General features: G+C 47.2%; 1 protein-coding gene across 7 annotated transcripts; it reads right to left on the bottom strand.

Annotated features, from left to right (window-relative positions):
- Positions 1–1,312: 1,312 nt before the first annotated feature.
- On the bottom strand, positions 1,313–17,078 carry ABCF1 (ATP binding cassette subfamily F member 1). Of its 7 annotated transcripts, none has more exons than XM_047732258.1 (25): positions 16,894–17,076; positions 11,530–11,576; positions 11,017–11,112; positions 10,776–10,905; positions 10,577–10,614; positions 10,383–10,490; positions 9,479–9,553; positions 9,277–9,393; positions 7,701–7,802; positions 7,210–7,332; positions 6,713–6,813; positions 6,534–6,619; positions 6,096–6,235; positions 5,862–6,010; positions 5,498–5,581; positions 5,184–5,308; positions 4,885–4,997; positions 4,586–4,757; positions 4,368–4,442; positions 4,205–4,275; positions 2,881–2,913; positions 2,629–2,797; positions 2,386–2,450; positions 2,231–2,303; positions 1,313–2,087 (listed from the first exon to the last, which is right to left on the bottom strand). In XM_047732258.1, exons 1-25 carry the CDS (start codon positions 16,964–16,966, stop codon positions 1,921–1,923), a joined length of 2,532 nt encoding a protein of 843 aa, XP_047588214.1. In that variant the 5' UTR covers positions 16,967–17,076; the 3' UTR covers positions 1,313–1,920. The 7 variants fall into 7 exon arrangements, with proteins under 7 accessions (XP_047588214.1, XP_047588215.1, XP_047588216.1 ...); XM_047732259.1 differs by having other exon boundaries at positions 10,776–10,908; positions 11,023–11,112; XM_047732260.1 differs by having other exon boundaries at positions 11,023–11,112; positions 16,894–17,075.
- Between the last annotated feature and the right edge of the window lie 468 nt (positions 17,079–17,546).

The following is a 17,546-nucleotide window of genomic DNA, read 5'->3' as shown; positions in this document are numbered from 1 at the left end:
ACCCTGATCGTTTTCCCCTCAAATTCCATATGGGGGATGGTTTCCTAATTTGAGATGTTTCCTAACAACACTACCTCCACACCAAACCTGTACCTCCAGTATAAAATCTGTACTTCAGACCAACTGTTATTTATTCACTTGATCAAAAAATAGTTTCCTGGGGCGCCTGGGTGGCTCGTGGGTTAAAGCCTCTGCTTTCAGCTCGGGTCATGGTCTCAGGGTCCTGGGATCGAGCCCCTCATCGGGCTCTCTGCTCAGCAGGGAGCCTGCCTCCCCACCCGCCTCTCTCTGCCTGCCTCTCTGCCTGCTTGTGATCTGTCAAATAAATAAATCTTAAAAAAAAAAAAAGTTTCCCAAAAATAGGTGTCCACACTCAATAAGTCTTAACCAAACAGCTCCTCATGTTCCCTCTGGAACTGAACACATCAGATCATTCTCTTCTAGAATTCTCCCCAACTCCCACACCTCTTCCTGTCTTTTCCTTCCCAACCCATCCCTCCCATACCCTACTTAAGCACTTAGTTACTGCACTTGCAACAAGTTATGGGCTCTACTCCACATGATTCTACAGTCATACCACCACCTGAACCACCAACCACTCGACACTGGTTTACTTCCCAAATCTACCTCCCCAATATAACTCTAGTAAGAAAAATGGCCACACAAGCCATGCTTTCTCATTAACTCCCAAAATAGTTTTTTCGTCTTTGTAGGCCTCGGGTCTGCTCTTTTCCTAGATTCCAAACATGGCTCCCTATTCTCTCATTATTCAAATTCTTCTTTTTTAAAAGGCCCACCCTGAAGTGATCCTCTCAGTCAAATAATCAAGTTTCTGGATAATCTCCCCCTTCTATGAGCATATGGCAAAGCACAGAATCTAGAGTACCATACATTTGGCAATTAACCAAATCACCTTTATGCTCAAATCTCATTTCTAAGTCTTCTGCAGCTAGACTATTGATGGAGATAGACCCTGTCTTTTCCTTTTGTATACCCCACGGTGCTGTACATGATGGCTGACTTAGGAACTTTTGAGAGGATCGGGACTCTGCCACAGGGCAGAGCTTGGACAGTGACAGGCCCAACCCAGAGTCCCACATGGAAGGGATGAACCTTTTCCTTCCTGTCTAAAGGGCTGGAGGAAGGCAGGGAGGCCCCTCAAACAGTAAGTACCATCTAAAATGTATTAAGACTGCAAGTTACAGCCATCGGTATTAGTGAAGAAGAGTGGATACTGGATGCTGCTAGCAAATGGAAAAAAGCAAATAAAAACTGAGAACAGTCCCAACTCCCACACATCTCCAAACAGTGATAGGGTAGCAACAACTCCTTTCCTTTATTTCTCCCCTTGTAAAGGGAGATTCAAGCTGAGTGGCAATTCTTTCCTGCCCTCAAGTCCCCAACTCAACAAGTGACTGCAGGTACTGGACCCCAGGCTGGGTAATAGTACAGGCCTTAGAACTTGCCTCTAGCACTGAGCTACAATAACTGTTTATATCAGTAGGTCATCATTAAATCCACCAGAAATGAGCAGCACCATTCAAAGACCAGGAGACCAGCTGGGCCTGAAGCTTTCAGATGGACCAGAGGCTGGGTTCTTAATGATAAAAGAGTCTGGCCACTTAAGCTTGGCTGGATGGAGCCCACAACAATGACGGTCACCTCTGTGTATATGGAGGGATGTCAAGGATAAGGCCAGCTTAGTTCTCCGAAGAAAACTGAAACAGACTGGTCTTTCAGAGAAAAGGAGCCAATCAAAGTGGTACCCTGGTCACGTCAAGGTCATGGTCCGCATTCCCGTGCCTGAGTAGCTGCTGGGTTAGCTGCAGACCAGAGGGAGGTGTCCAAGTGGAGAGAGGGAGACAAGAGACTTCTAGGCCACGCAAGCTTGTCTTTCAGGAGACTTCCAGGAAGGAAAACTCATTCTCGGGGTCTGTTGACCATGACTTCACCCAGGGCCTCCAACACTTCCCGTTTATAGTCCTCGAAGTCACCATCGATCTGGCTAACGCTCTGCTCCTCCACCACCCACAGCTGGCAGTTGGTTTCCGTGATGAGTCGGGCATCGTGGCTGACGACAATCACAGCTTTGAAAAAAGATGAGGGAGTGGAAGGCAGGGGAAGAAGGGGGTAGAGCAGACTCAGAACCTGTAAAAAGAGAGCCCTGGCCAAGGGACACTACAGCCTGGTCCCCAAGGAAAGGAGGAGGGCGCACCCTGAGCCAACTTACCGCCCTTGTATTCATTGATGGCTTCCCCAAGAGCATCAATAGACTCAATGTCCAAGTTATTGGTCGGTTCGTCCTATGGAGGAGACGTTCCGTGACCAAGCGTTACAATTCATTACTGCCACCTTTGGCCCCTCCCGCAGTCCACTTCCACTCACCAGGATGAGGACATCAGGCTCCCGACAGGCCAGCTCAGCAAACACAACTCGGGCTTTTTGCCCACCTATAGCAAAGGAAAGAGGAGAACCGTGACACTTCACTGCTTTATGTTTCTGAATATAAGCTGAATGTGTGCATGCACAGATTCCTGAAGTCCTAGCCCCTTTTCTCTTCTGACTCTAGGTACAGTTAGGAAGTGTGAAAATGGAAGAGGACACCTTCCCAACCCCCAACAGTGGTACCAGAGAGTTTGCAGATCTGGATGGTGTGGGCATGACTCTCAAGGCCAAAGCGGCCCAGGCACTTCCGGGCATCCTGGTAAGGCAGGTTGAAGCCCCGCTGTAGGTATTCAGTGGGCGTCTCCTCCATGTGCAGCTGCTCTGCATACTGCTGGTTGAAGAAGCCAATTTTCTGCCCAAGAGAAAGAGATGGTCTGTGAAAATCATACTTTTTCTATCAAACTCTTTATATCCAAATTCCCAAAGCCAACTTACCAGCCGATGGTTCTTTCTCATTTCTCCACGAGTCTGCAAGGAAAACACAAGTGGGAAGATAAGGGAAAAGGGAGCAGTGCTGCCACTCCATATTCCAACTTTTCTGTAGGGGAGACGGATACCAGAATTGGGCTAGGAATAAGTCCATGCAGGAAAGGGAACCTGAATGTTCTCCCTAATGTGACAACAAGGACACCTGGGAAAGGAAAGAGTACAGAGCCAAAGGGGAGTGAAAGGAGAATAAAGGAGACACAAAGCACAGATTCAGAACCAGGAGGGGACTGACCACAACCAAAGAATACCCCCTTCCCACCCAGCAATACCCACCAATGGCACCTTTTTCAGCCTCAGATGGGGGTTAAGAGACAGTTTGTGAGAGTATCTAAGAACACCGGATGCCTGGGTGGCTCAGTGGGTTGGGCCTCTGCCTTCGGCTCAAGTCATGATCTCAGGGTCCTGGGATTGAGTCCCACATCGGGCTCCTGCTTGGCAGGGAGCCTGCTTCCCCCTCTCTCTCTGCCTACTTGTGATCTCTCTTTGCCAAATAAATAAATAAAATCTTTAAAATAAATAAATAAATAAAAACACCTTGTGGTGGTGTGAAGAAAAGGGCCCTTCTCAACACTTTCCTGGAGGGAGTAAAGAGGGCTACAACCAATCTATAGCACTGTACGGCAGTGTGTTGTAAAAGTCCTAAAAGCAATTCTTAGGAACACATCCTAAAAAAGCACTGCATTCAGGAACACGTACAGTAAGAATGTTTACTATACAACTGACCTCCAATGAAAAACCAGAAATGATCAAAGTGACAGACATCAAATAAATCATAGTAAACCCATAAAAGACAGATAACTACTGGCAAGAAAAAAAATGCTTGATGTACATTATCTGAAAGAACTAGCTGTAAAAACACTTAATCCGAGAGCACATTTTTGTCAAAAAAAAAAAAGAAAAAAAAATCATACGCACATTTGCAGAGGAAAAAGAAAAAGCAATCCATCAAAATTAATACCAGGAATCTCTAGATTTTTCTCTGACTTATGCAATTTATACAATGAACTTACATTTCTTGTATAACCAAAACACAGACAGGGGAAGGGTACCCCCAATCTAACCCCTCTTCTCGTGGCTCTCCTCCCCAAACTGATCTACAGTGTTCTCCTCTACTTCTACTTTCTTGAGCACCTCTTAGGACAATGAGTCATCTATGATGCGTTCCATATGAAAATCGCCAGCACAGAAAGGGACTCCTTGATTCCAGCATCTGGTGAAGAGCTGTCTTGCCACCCTTGTCACATTCCCCTGTCCTGGCTCCAGGACTTACTGGCGTGAGCTTGCCCGTCAGCAGCAGGAGCAGGGTGCTCTTCCCCACGCCGTTAGGGCCCACGATGCAGACTGTAAGGACAAAGACAGGTAGTTAAAGAGGTCCCCAGGAACTGTCCCTCACAGTCTAGCTCCCCATCCCCAAGCACTTGACACCAACTCACTCCTTGAGTCCATGTCAATGCCAAAATCCAGATTCTTGAAGAGTGGTTTCTGCCCCTCATAACCAAACGTGACACCTGAGAACCAGGAAAAGAAGTGATTTACTTCTTTTTCAGAGTCACCCTGAAGGTCCTGTCCCGGCCAATGGATCCCATGCTGGGTGGAGGACGTGGGGTGCACATGCTTCCACCCTGTGCCACCAAGGTCTGTCACCGCTCACCGTGCAGACCCAGCACAGGAGGGCTGAGAGGCGGGGGGTTAGGGAAAGTGAAGCGCACGGTGTACTCCTTGGGGCGCTTCAGGAGCTCCGGAGCCTCCTGCGATTCCTCATCCTGGTTTTTCCTCCGGCATTTCTGCTGCTTTCGAGTCAGGGCTTCCTTTGTTTGCTTCTCCTGGAGACAGAAGGAAAAGGAGAAATCCACACCCTTCGTATGAAATGAAGGGCAGTGTCCTAGAGCCCCCTCTTTCTCTGTACTGAGAGAAGAGCCCCCCAGGCCAGGGAGATCCCCAGGTGCTCACCGCCTGTTTGGTGGACTTGCCACCTGCCTTTAGCTCCTTCAGCTTTTTCTCCTGCTTCTCATACTGCTTCAGTAGTTCTTTCTGCTTCTGCTGATACATCTTCTTGAAGGTCACTGCAGCAGAACAGGAGGACGGGCATCAACGGTTGTCTTTCTCCCCAGCAGAGGGACAAGCAGGACCAGTTGGTGGGCATCACTGTCTGGACTCTGAAGATTTAGCTTAACACTACTGGGTCCTTGCTCTGAGGCCTTTTCTTGAGGCCTCATCTCTTTCCTCCCCCTACAAATGATCCTACTTACTGTAATTGCCCCGATAGTAATGGAGCCGCTGGGCATCGAGATGGATAATATCAGTGCAGACATCATCCAGGAAGCCCTGGTCATGGGAGACGATGAGCAATGTCTTCCGCCAGCCCTGGAGGTAGCTGAGTTTTAGAAAAGAGTATGGACATGTCACCATGGTCAGGTTAGGGTTAAATCAGGGGAAGCAGAGAGACAATGAAAAAAGGGAGGAAAAGAGGAAGTGCTAGGCTGTAAAGACAGGGTGTGAACAGCTAAAAATAAGGACATAATGGGAACCAATGATGCAAAGACTGTAATGGTGGGTGACGCACTTATTGAGCCAGATGACAGCATTGAGGTCCAGATGGTTAGTGGGCTCATCCAACATCAGCAGTGTGGGCTCCATGAACAGCGCCCTAGAGGGTAGGGTGGCAGAATGTAGGATCAGGGGTAGATCTTTGCTCAGAAAACCCCAGAGAAGCCTCTGATAGGTGAATACTACTTTCCAATCTCTCGTCAGAGAAGCTCCTGTGCAGGAGATGTCAACGAAAATGTACCACCAGGTAGGGAGGAAAGAGCTTTAGTCTGACAATGCAGACGATATGGGAGGAAGTAGGAAGCCTTGAAACCCCCTACTGGCCATAGAACAAGTGGATGGAGGCTGGAAGAGGGAGGGTAGTGATGTGGGTGGCCCACCTGGCCAGGGAGACACGCATGCGCCAGCCCCCTGAGAATTTCTGTGTGGGCCGATTCTGCATTTCAGGGTCGAAGCCCAGACCAGCCAGGATCCGCCGGGCTTTGGCCTCTGCAGCTGCCGCCCCGGTCGCCCGTAATTCCTCATACACCTGGAGGAGGGAGAAGAGGACACATGTCCGAAGGTTCTAGGAACGTCCAAGGCTTAGCTGGTGTCCCTTGCGCCATCTCCTCTACCTTCTCTAGCCTCTCAGCAGCTGTGTCGTCTCCCTGCTCCAGCTGTCCCTGGAGCCGTCGCTCCTCTTCCAGCAGCTTCAATCGCTTGGTGTCAGCTCGAAGAACAGCCTGCACGGCTGGTGTCTCATCTGCTACCACCTCTGGGCAGGGGCGAGAACAGACAGGTCGCCAGGAGAGCCAAGACTCCCATTCCTTTTTCCCTTCAGCTCTATTTCTGGTTGGCCTGACCTTGCTCAATACTTTGTACTTGTTTCAAATAAAATATTCTCTAGTCCCTCCTCTCCTTAGCATCCATCTCCCTGTCCCCACTCTCCCCCCACAACATTTCCCACTCCATAACTATAATTTCTTCTATTTGTGGTTGACCCTTCTACCCCAACTGCCCACCCCTTAGACCCGTTTCACCTCCCCACAAACCCATCCCACCACTGGCCTCACCCTGCTCACACAGCAGCACGTCGATGTTGGGAGGGATGCTCAAGGCCCGGTTGGCGATGTGCTTAAGGAGAGTGGTCTTGCCCTTGCTGGGGAATGAGAACTATTGGGACCAGGCCACCCCTGAAAAATCTTTTTCCTTCCAGCCCCTTCCCCTTTACAACTTCAGCCCCTCTCCTCACCCATTCGGTCCTACTAGCCCGTAGCGGCGGCCAGCTACAATGTACAGGTCTGCGTTGACAAATAACTCCTTGCCATGGGCCGAGATGCTGAACTTCTCCAGCTGCAGTTATCAGGAAAACAGTGGCAGAGGAAATAATAGGTATATGAGAGCCCCCCTCTCACACAGCAGCTGCAACCTTCTCTCCTGCTAGGAAGTCTCTGACAGACAACTCCAGCATGACCCTCTTCTCACACTGGTCTCCTTCCTGCCCACTACTTTGAACAGGAGTCTCCCAAATTCTAACCTTACTTTACCCCCAAGGGTGGACTCTTCTGCTTCTGTTGGTTTTCCTATTTTCTTGCTGAAGTTGGCAGAACTCAAGGTATGGAACACGCCTCCAAGTTTTCTTCCAGTGGACTAAGCCACTCATACCTTACTTCCTTGGCTGCCACGACTGCTCAGGGAAAGGTGGCACTTCCCTGAGCAAAATGGTTTGAGGGTCCCCTCAGACCATACCTTAATGTCAGATGCATTTTCTAACATGGCTTGGCGGGAAGACACCTCTGCTTGGGACACGGAGAAATCATTTTCAGCAGCATTGGCTGCTTTTAATGAAGCCACCTGGCGCTCATACTCCATCTGAGAAGGAAGGAAAAACCAGATATGAGGCCACTGTATGCCAGTTACCTGTCACAACACAGCCACGTCATCAGACACCAAAAAAAAAAAAAAAAAAAAAAAGCTAAGAGTATACACTTCTTTCCTGACTCCATTTTTCTTGCAATTACCCCCAAAGCTCTCTTTTCCTGCCCTCCTAATTCAGATGTCCCCATTTGAAAATAGTTTTTTAAAGGTTTTAAGTAATCTCTGTGCCCAGTGTGGGGGCTGAAGTTACAACCCCACGATCAAGAGTCACATGCTCTAAAAACTGAGCTAGCCAGGTGCACCATCCCGCTCATTGAAATATTAAAAAAATCAAATGCTCCTAACTTCGACCAAGGTCTTACCTGTTTCTTTAGCTTTTTCTTCTCCTTTTTGCTAAGGTGCACATAAGGATCATCAGCCTTAGACTCCCCTTCCTCTTCTTCCTCTCCTTCTTCCTCTGAACCCTGTGAGAACCAGAGGGTGATGAAAAAACAAGAGACTCCTTCCTGAACTCAGATTTCCTGTCATTTACCCAGTCCCACAATCAATTCATTCCTTCTCCACCCAGAGCCTGAAATATCTTGGTGGGTCCTATCACTCTCTCATACACACCCCTGGGCTACCTGGAGTCCTTTAGCCACTTCTGCTGCCAGGAATTGTGTAAGGTAAGTGGTATGAACGTGAATGTATAAAATATAACAATTCTTTTTCTTTTTTTTAAAAGATTTTATTTATTTGACAGAGACACAGTGAGAAAGGGAACACAAGCAGGGGAGCAGCAGAGGGAGAGGAAGAATCACGCTTCCTGCCGAGCAGGCAGCCTGATGTGGTGCTCGTTCCCAGGATCCCGGGATCATGACCTGAGCCAAAGGCAGACGCTTAATGACTGAGCCACCCAGGCACCCAAATATAACAATTCTACATACCCACAGATATAACGACACATACCACTGCGGGGTGGGGGAGGAATAAACGAAACAGGTCCTTTTCTTCACCTATCAAATGAGCTGCTCTTACATGCTAACAAGCAAAAAAAAAAAAAAGTCCAGAAACCCTAACATACAGCACTGATCTTTTTTTTTTTTTAAGATTTTATTTATTTATTTGACAGAGACAGACACAGCGAGAAAGGAAACACAAGCGGAAGAGGGAGAAGCAGGCTTCCCGCCGAGCAGAGAGCCCGACGTGGGGCTTGATCCCAGAACCCTAGGATCATGACCTGAGCCGAAGGCAGATGCCTAATGCCTAACGACTGAGCCATCCAGGTGCCCCAGCACTGAGAAATCTTAAGTGGATCCAGAATCAGAAAGTCCTACAAGTGCAGGGACCTCAGAAACCACTAGATCACACAGATAACTGAGCTCCCTTGAGGTGGAAAAGTCACACAGCTGGTGACTGCCAGAGCCAGAAAACCAGATCATCTGAGGGTAACACCAGGGTCCTTTCCTCTCTCAATCAGGAGCTGAATGGGCCACAGGCCAAATCCTACCTGATACCTATATTAATATGGCCCACAAACTAAGAATGGTTTTATATTTTCAAAGAGTTGTTTTTAAAAAAAGAATATGCTGGGGCACCTGGGTGGCTCAGTGGGTTAAAGCCTCTGCCTTCGGGTCGGGCCATGATCTCAGGGTCCTGGGATCGAACCCCACATCAGGCTCTCTGCTCAGCGGGGAGCCTGCTTCTTCCTCTCTCTCTGCCTGCCTCTCTGCCTACTTGTGATCTCTGTCTGTCAAATAAATAAATCATTTAAAAAAAAATATGTACCAGAGATTGTATGTGGTCCAAAAAGCCAAAAATATTTACTTTGTGGCCCTTTACAGAAGCTTGTCAACTATAGTAGTTAATACCACCCCCAGATTCTGCTCCCCTCCCCAAACCAAGGGCCACAGAGTGCTAGTACCTCAGCCCATCTTCTCCCAACACCAAAATACATACCGGCTCTGCCTTCTTAGCCTTCTCCTTCCCTTGTCTGGGTGGTTCCTTTTCTTTTGTTATTTCTTCTTCTTCATCCTCCTCTTCTTCATTGTCCAGAGCAGCAGACTTATTGTGAGACTAACAGTGAAGATAATAGGTCTGATGAAATGTTCTAATGCCTGAGACCCAGCAAGGGACCCTCCTCCTGCCAATACTCCCTCACCTTGGCCTTCCCCTTTGACTTCTCTTCCTTTCCCTTTCTGCCCTTCAACCCAGGCTGTTGTTCCTCAGATACAGCCTGGAGAACACACACACAGAAAATTAATTTACTACCTTGTTGTTTACTAAGCATTTCTAAGAAGTCTAGAACTGGGTATGAACTATACCCAGTGCTGCTGAAGAGAAAATGAGATCAAGGAAAACACTAGCTTCCCTCATGAGATGAAAGTGGAAGGCTAACTAGATGATGTTAGTAAAGCTAAGGGACTGGGAATCAGAAAGTGAGCAATGTGGATGGGGTGGCACTAATACTGGAGGGCTCTGAGACCACAAATCTTTTTTTTTTTTTTTAAGATTATATTTATTTATTTGACAGAAAGAGATCACAAGTAGGCGCAGAGGCAGGCAGAGAGAGGGGGAAGCAGGCTCCCAGCGAGCTGAGAGCCCGATGTGAGGCTCAATCCCAGAATCCTGAGATCTTGATCTGAGCTGAAGGTAGAGGTTTAACCCACTGAGCGACCAGGTGCCCCTAAGAGGGCAAATCTTAAGAGGAGATAATGGATGTGAGTTTGGAAAAGGCATTCTAAGGAAAAGGGAAGACAAAGCATAAAAAACTAAGAAAGGCTTCAAGGGCACCTGGCTGGCTCAGTCAGTAGAGCATGCAACTCTTGATCTTGTGGTCTTACGTCTGAGCCCCAAATTGGATATAAAGATCAAATAAATAAATAAAATCTTAAAACAAAACTATTAAAAAAATAAATAAAAATTTAAAAAATAAAATCTTAAAAAAAAAAAAAAAAAAGAAAATTTAAATAAATAAAAGCAGGGAAAAAAGCAAGGGAATTACCACACCATGGCCAGAAGGTGCTCCATGGGGTGGGAGTGACCAGCAGAGTTGCCACTTTCACCTTATTGATCCGATTCTTCTCCAGCTTGGCAGGCTTAGGAGGATGTTTTTCTTCTTCCTCCTCATCCTCACTCTGATCTTGAATCAGGGCTGCAAAAACATTACCAGCCTAGAGAACGAAAGGGCAGGAGAAGTCAGTGGGATGGTCAAGGTTTCCCCCTGGGACACAGATGGCTTACCACACAGATGGCTTACCTTAGTTTTCTTCCCTCCTCGGGGTATGGGGGCAGGGACTGAAATGACAAGGGGAGAGGATGAAGTAGGAAACAATTATAATGTCTGGTTCCCCAGTCTAATCCAACTCGAAGATCAAGGAATGAGGCACTTTACTATTATCATTTAGTATTCTTAACTAAGGGATTCTGGGGTACCCATTTCCCCTCAGGTCATTTACCCTCATCCTCCTCATCACTGGCTGGCACTGAGAGCTTCTTAAGACGCTCCATGAGCTCTTTCTCTTCTCCATCATCACCCACATCCTTCTTCCGCCGGCCTTTTCGGGTGTCTCGCTTTTTTTTCGGCTGCTGAAAGGAAAACGGGAGTAAGACAATGAAGCCCTGGCCCCTGCTGCATCTCCCATGAGCTGAGCGAACCAATATGGGCTGGACAGTGGTTGGTGGATGGAACCCCGATACTTGAACCTGCTGCTGCTGTTGCTGCTGCTCCTTCTCCTTGAGCACTTTCTCTTCTTCCCCAGCCTGTTTATCTTCTACAGCCAGCTCCTCAAAGAACTGTAAAGGTAGTTAAGATAGAGATTAATGTGTCTCAGAGACCAACCAAACAAGCCCTCCTCCGCCACACACAGGCCCAATGACCCTCCAGTCCACCCTTACCTTCCTTCCTTTCTTGACAACATCTTTCCTCCTCCCTTGAACCCCCCACCTCCTACACATGGCCATATTTTTCTTTTTTAAAAGATTTTATTTCTTCGAGAGAATGGAAGTGAGAGAGATCACAGAGGGAGAGGGAGAAGTAGATTCGCCGTTGAGCAGGGATCCTGATGCGGAGCTTGACCCCAGGACTCTGAGATTGTAACCCAAGTGGAAAGCAGACACTTAACTGACTCAGCCACCCAGGTGGCCCACGTGGCTGTATTTTGATTGGAAACACCCATGGTCATTTCTCACCCACAACCCTCATTTCCTCACCGTCTTTTTGGTCTTTTTGTCCTTCTTCCCCTTCTTCACCACTTTGTCTAGAAGGTTAAGCAGACATTGTGAATGCTTATCTACAAATTCCAAAGCAGCATGATCTTCCCTGCAAAGCTCTCATTGGCTCCACCCTATTTTACTATTTTCTATCATTCCCTAGGCATTTGCACTGTCCCACAAAAGACAATGGTGCCATAGTGGCAGTGGAAGGGAGAGGTAGAATTCATATAGTAAAGACAGAGCTCCCAGCTGTGTAAGTAGTTACAATATTCAGAGATGACTGTATTTTTTGTTTTTTTTTTTAAAGATTTTCTTTAATCTCTATACCCAACGTGGGGCTTAAGACCACAACCCCGAGATCAAGAGTCCTACACCAACTGAGCCAGCCAGGTGCCCCAATGACTCCTGTATTGTTACTTGGAAAATTAGTGGCACTAGTGGTACCATTTATTACCTCAGGATATACTGGAAGAGAAAGTCCCTTCTCCCTACCCTTGTCACCCATGAGGGGGAAAGTAGGACAAAAATATGATAAATTCAGTTTCCCATATGTTATTTGTGAAAAGCACAGACTGGGAGCTCCTGGGTGGCTCAGTGGGTTAAAGCCTCTGCCTTCGGCTCAGGTCATGATCCCAGGGTCCTGGGATCAAGCCCCACATGGGGCTTTCTGCTCAGCAGGGAGCCTGCTTCCCTTCCTCTCTCTCTGCCTGCCTCTCTGCCTGCTTGTGATCTCTGTCAAATAAATAAAATCTTTAAAAAAAGGAAAAAAAAAAAGCACAGACTGTGTAAACAGAGCTCTCTGATAAGGAAACGAGTATCTGTGTCTATGCCCCACCTGCTCTGCTCACATAACATTCTAGCTCAAATCACACTGCGTTATATTTAACTGTTTGTACATCAGTCTTTCATCCCAGAGAGCACGTGACAGACTGTTTGGCTTGAGTTCCCCTGGAACAAAGTGGGATGTCCTATATAAAATGTGACTGACTGAACAAATTTCAGCTCCTGCTTTCTATCCAACCCTGAAGGCTAACTAACTTCCTCTCCCTGCCCTATCAGATTGGGATGCATCCAGCAGCCTTAGAATTTCTCTTCCTGTCCAGGCCTCCCCACCATCATGTTCCCCTCCAAATCAACCCATCCATCCACCGCTATCCAATTCTATCCAGAAGCACTCCTGGATTGTTAGCTTAAAATAAATAAACAAACAAATAAATAAATAAATGGCTTTCTGCTACCTACCACGTTTGGTATTTTTCTTTCTTTCTCTCTTTTTTAAAAAGATTTTATTTATTTGACAGAGAGAAGCACAGCGAAAGAGAGAACACAAGCAGGGGGAGTGAAAGAGGGAGAAGCAGGCTTCCTGCTGAGGAGGGAGTCGGATTTGGGGCTCAATCCCAGGACCTGGAATCATGTCCTGAGCTGAAGGCAGACGCTTAACGACTGAGCCACCCAGGTGCCCCTCTTTTTTTTTTTTTTTTTAAAGGTAGATTCCATGCCCAATGTGGGGCTTGACCTCATGATCCTGAGGTCAACAGTCACATTCTCTACCAACTGAGACAAACAGGGGTTCCCCACATTAAATATTTTTAGGCTAAAATTCCACATAGTCCATAGTAATCAATTATTCAGGGAAGTTTTACTGAATATCTATATTTCTAAAACTGGAATTATCCAAGGATAATCTCAGTAATTTAAGGCTTGGCAAATTAAAAGGGTCCTATCCTATCTTTTCTGTTATATCCATTTCCCTACCCACACCCAGGTTCTGGACATTAACTTCTCCTTGCTCCCTGATGAAGCCCCAGGCATACGTAGTCTGACTTTGCTTAATCTGTGTCTTCCATCCAGAACATATTTTAAAATTTGATCCCCACATCAGCTGAGTAATGTGACTGAGTTGAAAAGCTACGCAGAAGAAATAATGAAAGGTTTTATATGCTATTCCAAAGAATTTAATCTCTTAAGACATTTTTCTGTTGTTACTTTAAAAGATTTTATTTACTCATCCGAGAAAAACAGAGTGCAGGGCGAGGGGCACAGAGAGAGGGAAAAAGAGGGAAAGTCTTTTTTTGTTTTTTTTTTAAGATTTTATTTATTTGAGAGAGAGACAGCACAAGTAGGGGGAGCAGCAGGCAGAGGGAGAGGGAGAAGCAGGCTCCCTGCTGACCAGTGAGCCCTATACGGGGCTCAATCTCAGGACCCTAAGATCATGACCTGAGCTAAAGGCAGATGCTTACCCAACTGAACCACCCAGACGCCCTGACTTGAGCCAAAGTCCTAAGACCCTAAGATCATGACTTGAGCCAAAACCAAGAGTCTGACACTTAACCGACTGCTCCACCCAGGTGCCCCAATCCTAAAAACATTAAGATTAAGGACCCACTGCAGTATAGAAGAAGGAAGGAATGGCAGGATCAGCTCACCTTGATAACACGAAGAGTCTTGTCCCAAATACTAATTTCTCCCCAAGGACTAATACAACCACATCATCTCTCCTTCCTTTAAATCTCTTTTGAATTTTAGGGGCGCCTGGCTCAGTGGGTTAAGCCTCTGCCTTTGGCTCAGGTCATGATCTCAGGGTCCTGGGATTGAGCCCCACATCGGGCTCTCTGCTCAGCAGGGAGCCTGCTTCCCCCCGCCCCCCGCCTGCCTCTCTGCCTACTTGTGATCTTTGTCTGTCAAATAAATACATAAAATCTTTTTAAAAAATCCTTTGAATTTAGAACTTCACTTTGAACCTCCTGAAAAAGCATGATCACCAAGGAACAGGACAGAGCTAAGTACGGCTAAAGTGATCTTCCATCTCTCCTTTTTTTTTTTTAATTTTATTTATTTGACAGAGATAGATCACAAGTAGGCAGAGAGGCAGGCAGAGAGAGAGAGAGAGAGGGAAGCAGGCTCCCTGCTGAGCAGAGAGCCCAATGTGGGACTTGATCCCAGGACCCTGAGATCATGACCTGAGCCGAAGGCAGCGGCTTAACCCAGTGAGCCACCCAGGTGCCCCTCTCCTCCTAACAGCTTCAATACACCACTTCAGCTGCTCCTAACTCCAAAGCCTAATACAACACTTCCCTTTACCTCAACATCTCCGCACCCAATTACCATTTGCTACCCTTGTCCTTACTGAGTCTCCAAAGTGTAGTCCACACTAGCTCTGCTTCCTCATTTCCCACTCCTTTTTAAACATACTTCAAAACGGTTTGGATATCATCTCCTAAGGACTACTACCCTTTTCCGAAGTTGCCACTGTCCCCTTAGGTGCTCAACCCAAAAAGTGTATTTTTTTTTTTAAAGGTTTTATTTATTTATTTGACAGAGATCACACGTAGAGAGGCAGGTAGAGAGGGAGAGGGAAGCAGGCTCCCTGCTGAGCTGAGAGCCCAAGGTGGGACTCGATCCCAGGACTCTGAGATCATGACCTGAGCCAAAGGCAGTGGCTTAACCCACTGAGCCACCCAGGCGCCCCCAAAAAGTGTATTTTTAGTCCTGATTTTGCAATGACTTCTCTGAAACATTCCATGCTACCATCTCCTCAACCTTTTATTTCTCTCCTGTCATTACTTAATTTCAGGGCTTGTTGCTTCTGGTTTGCCTCCAGTTTCTCTGATGGCTCACCTTTTTCAGTCTCATCTCTTCTGCCTCCTTCCCTTACTTCCCTTAACTGCTGAGGTTCTCTCGGGCTCCTATCTTCTGTCCTCTTTTGGCTTCAATCTGCATACTCTCCCTAGCAGACTTCTCTGCATCCAGCCTTTCAACAACACGCTTATGTCTTTACTTCTAGCCTAAGATCTCTCTTCCTGCCATCTACTCTTAAAAGATTCCCGGCGGGGGTGGGGGGTGGGGGGTGAGATTCCCAGAAATCCCCAACTTGGCATTCAAAAGTTGACCTTACCTCTTCCCACTCCCAATCCTACAGCCCATTCCTGATTTCAAGCAATAGTCTACCCACTGAGTTACCTGAGTGTCATTCTTAATCCTTCTTCCTTCAGTCAGTTCTCAGACCTGCTCAATGCCATCTCCTCAGTAACTCTTTTAGTCTTCACTGCCTTGGCTCACTTTCTTATTGCTTCTCACCTAGATCATCGCTAGAGCCTCTTACATGGTCATCCTGCCTCCAATCTTGACCTATCCAACCCATTCTTCACTGCTAGTGTTGTCAGGATAAGCTGATCAGATTACTCCTTAAGCACTTCAATGAGTCGTCCCTAATATCCTCAGGATTGAAGTCTTTGGAATAGTGTAAGAAATCTTCCATTATTTGTCTCCTGAACATCTTTCCAGCCCCATCACATTAGTCACCCAATACTGGGAACCAGACATCCTCACCTGTCTTTACCTTTGCACAAACTTCTTCCTCTGCTTGAAATTCTCCTCCTCTGGCTAACTCATACTCATCCTTCCAGAATCAACTCAGCTACCACATATTCCTGAGAGGCTTTGCTGACATTCCTACCCTATCTGTCTGAATAGATGCTTCTCCTCTCTGCTCTAGTCTCTTAGCTTTCTCAAGCACATTCATCACTCTGTCAACTATTTTCTGATTAATGCTTTCCCCTCCATTAAACTGGGTGCCCCTCTGGGGCAACTCTTATCTTTTATCTCTACATTTCCAATTCTCTACTCAGTACCAGGTATACAAGAAGTAACCAATGAATGCTTGTAAAATTAGTCACACTGTGTACCAAACGTAATTATTTTTAACCATTTTCTCTCCCCTTTTAGTGCCTTCAAATTTGGGAGTATGTCTTCATATTTTTTCCTCCCTCCCCTCAGCACAGTGTATACGGTGATAAAAAGCAGCTGCTCAACAAACATTCTGGGTTTTTAAGTAAACCTTAACTCTCATTCTAACACCCAGTAGCTACACCACGTTCTTGTTCCAGATGAGCCTAATGTGTATTACGCAAGAGCTCAAGAGGGAGTCATCCTCTCGCTCCCGAAGGGGTACGGGTGCGTGGCGCGGTGTGTGTGCTTGCGTGCACGACTGCACTGCAGCAGGGGTATCGAGGCACTGCTTACAGATTCCTGCGGAATGTAGAATACAGTATGGTGGGGAAGGTGTTCAAAAGGGAAGGAGGGCTTTCTTATTTTTTTTCCCCATCTCTCCCGCGGCACCATAAGCTTTTCCTTGTCTCTTGCCCAGTCCCACTGAAACTCGTGCGCGACAGCCCGGCACTTTTTCTTTCGCTCCCACCCAATTCGCTCCGGCCCGGGTAAAAGCTTTCTCGCTCCATTAAACGCATGCGCAGTGGCCTCCCTCACGGCCCGTCAGGTTTACACCCCGTGACCCCTTCCTAAAACACGCGCACTCTCTTCTCCCCTTTCCTCTCTCGTTGGTTCCCTGCCCATCAGCCTCACCTGTGGGGCTCGTACTCTCTCCGTCCCCGATCCACTCGGGTTCCGGCGGCTGCTGCTTGGGTCCCTTCGGCATCGCGGTGGCAGTTACAGCTACTCTGGAGACGCCGGGTGCTATTTCCGCTTCCGGTAGCGTGGGGCCCCGAAGGGGGCGGGCTCTCCACTGCCAGCCTGTCCTTCGGCGGTGCACGTGCGCGCCTCGCCGTCATCTCGCGGGGCGTGCCTGCGGCGACGGGGCGGGGCCGACGTCCCACAACGTCAACAAAGCACTGACCGCTGTCCGGGAATCCTGAGCTAGGACTCCACAACGCTGCGTGATTAAGTACTGAACATAGTAATTTCGGACTAGTACGGAGGAACAGAGGCATCCTTTTTTTCTTTGTTTTTGTTCTTTAAGTGATTAGGAGCAGAAAGACTCAGTTCGTCTACTTAGAAAGAGGCGTGGTGCAAAGACCTCAAGTGTAGAGTTGTAAACGACGAACCGTCGCCTAACAGTGTAATGAAGCTTGGGTTCATTTTTGTTGGGATTCGGGGGGGACCAACAGTTTTTCTGAGGTACAATTGATACACATAAACTGCACATACAATAAATTGACAGGGAATAAACTGCAAAATGTACACTTGGATCAAAGTTTTGGCATATATACAACCATTAA

Source organism: Lutra lutra, chromosome 6 (genome assembly GCF_902655055.1).
Source record: "Lutra lutra chromosome 6, mLutLut1.2, whole genome shotgun sequence".
Classification (NCBI taxonomy): domain Eukaryota; kingdom Metazoa; phylum Chordata; class Mammalia; order Carnivora; family Mustelidae; genus Lutra; species Lutra lutra.
The sequence above is the reverse complement of the archived record's forward strand: the minus strand, read 5'-3'. Positions and strand labels throughout refer to the sequence as shown.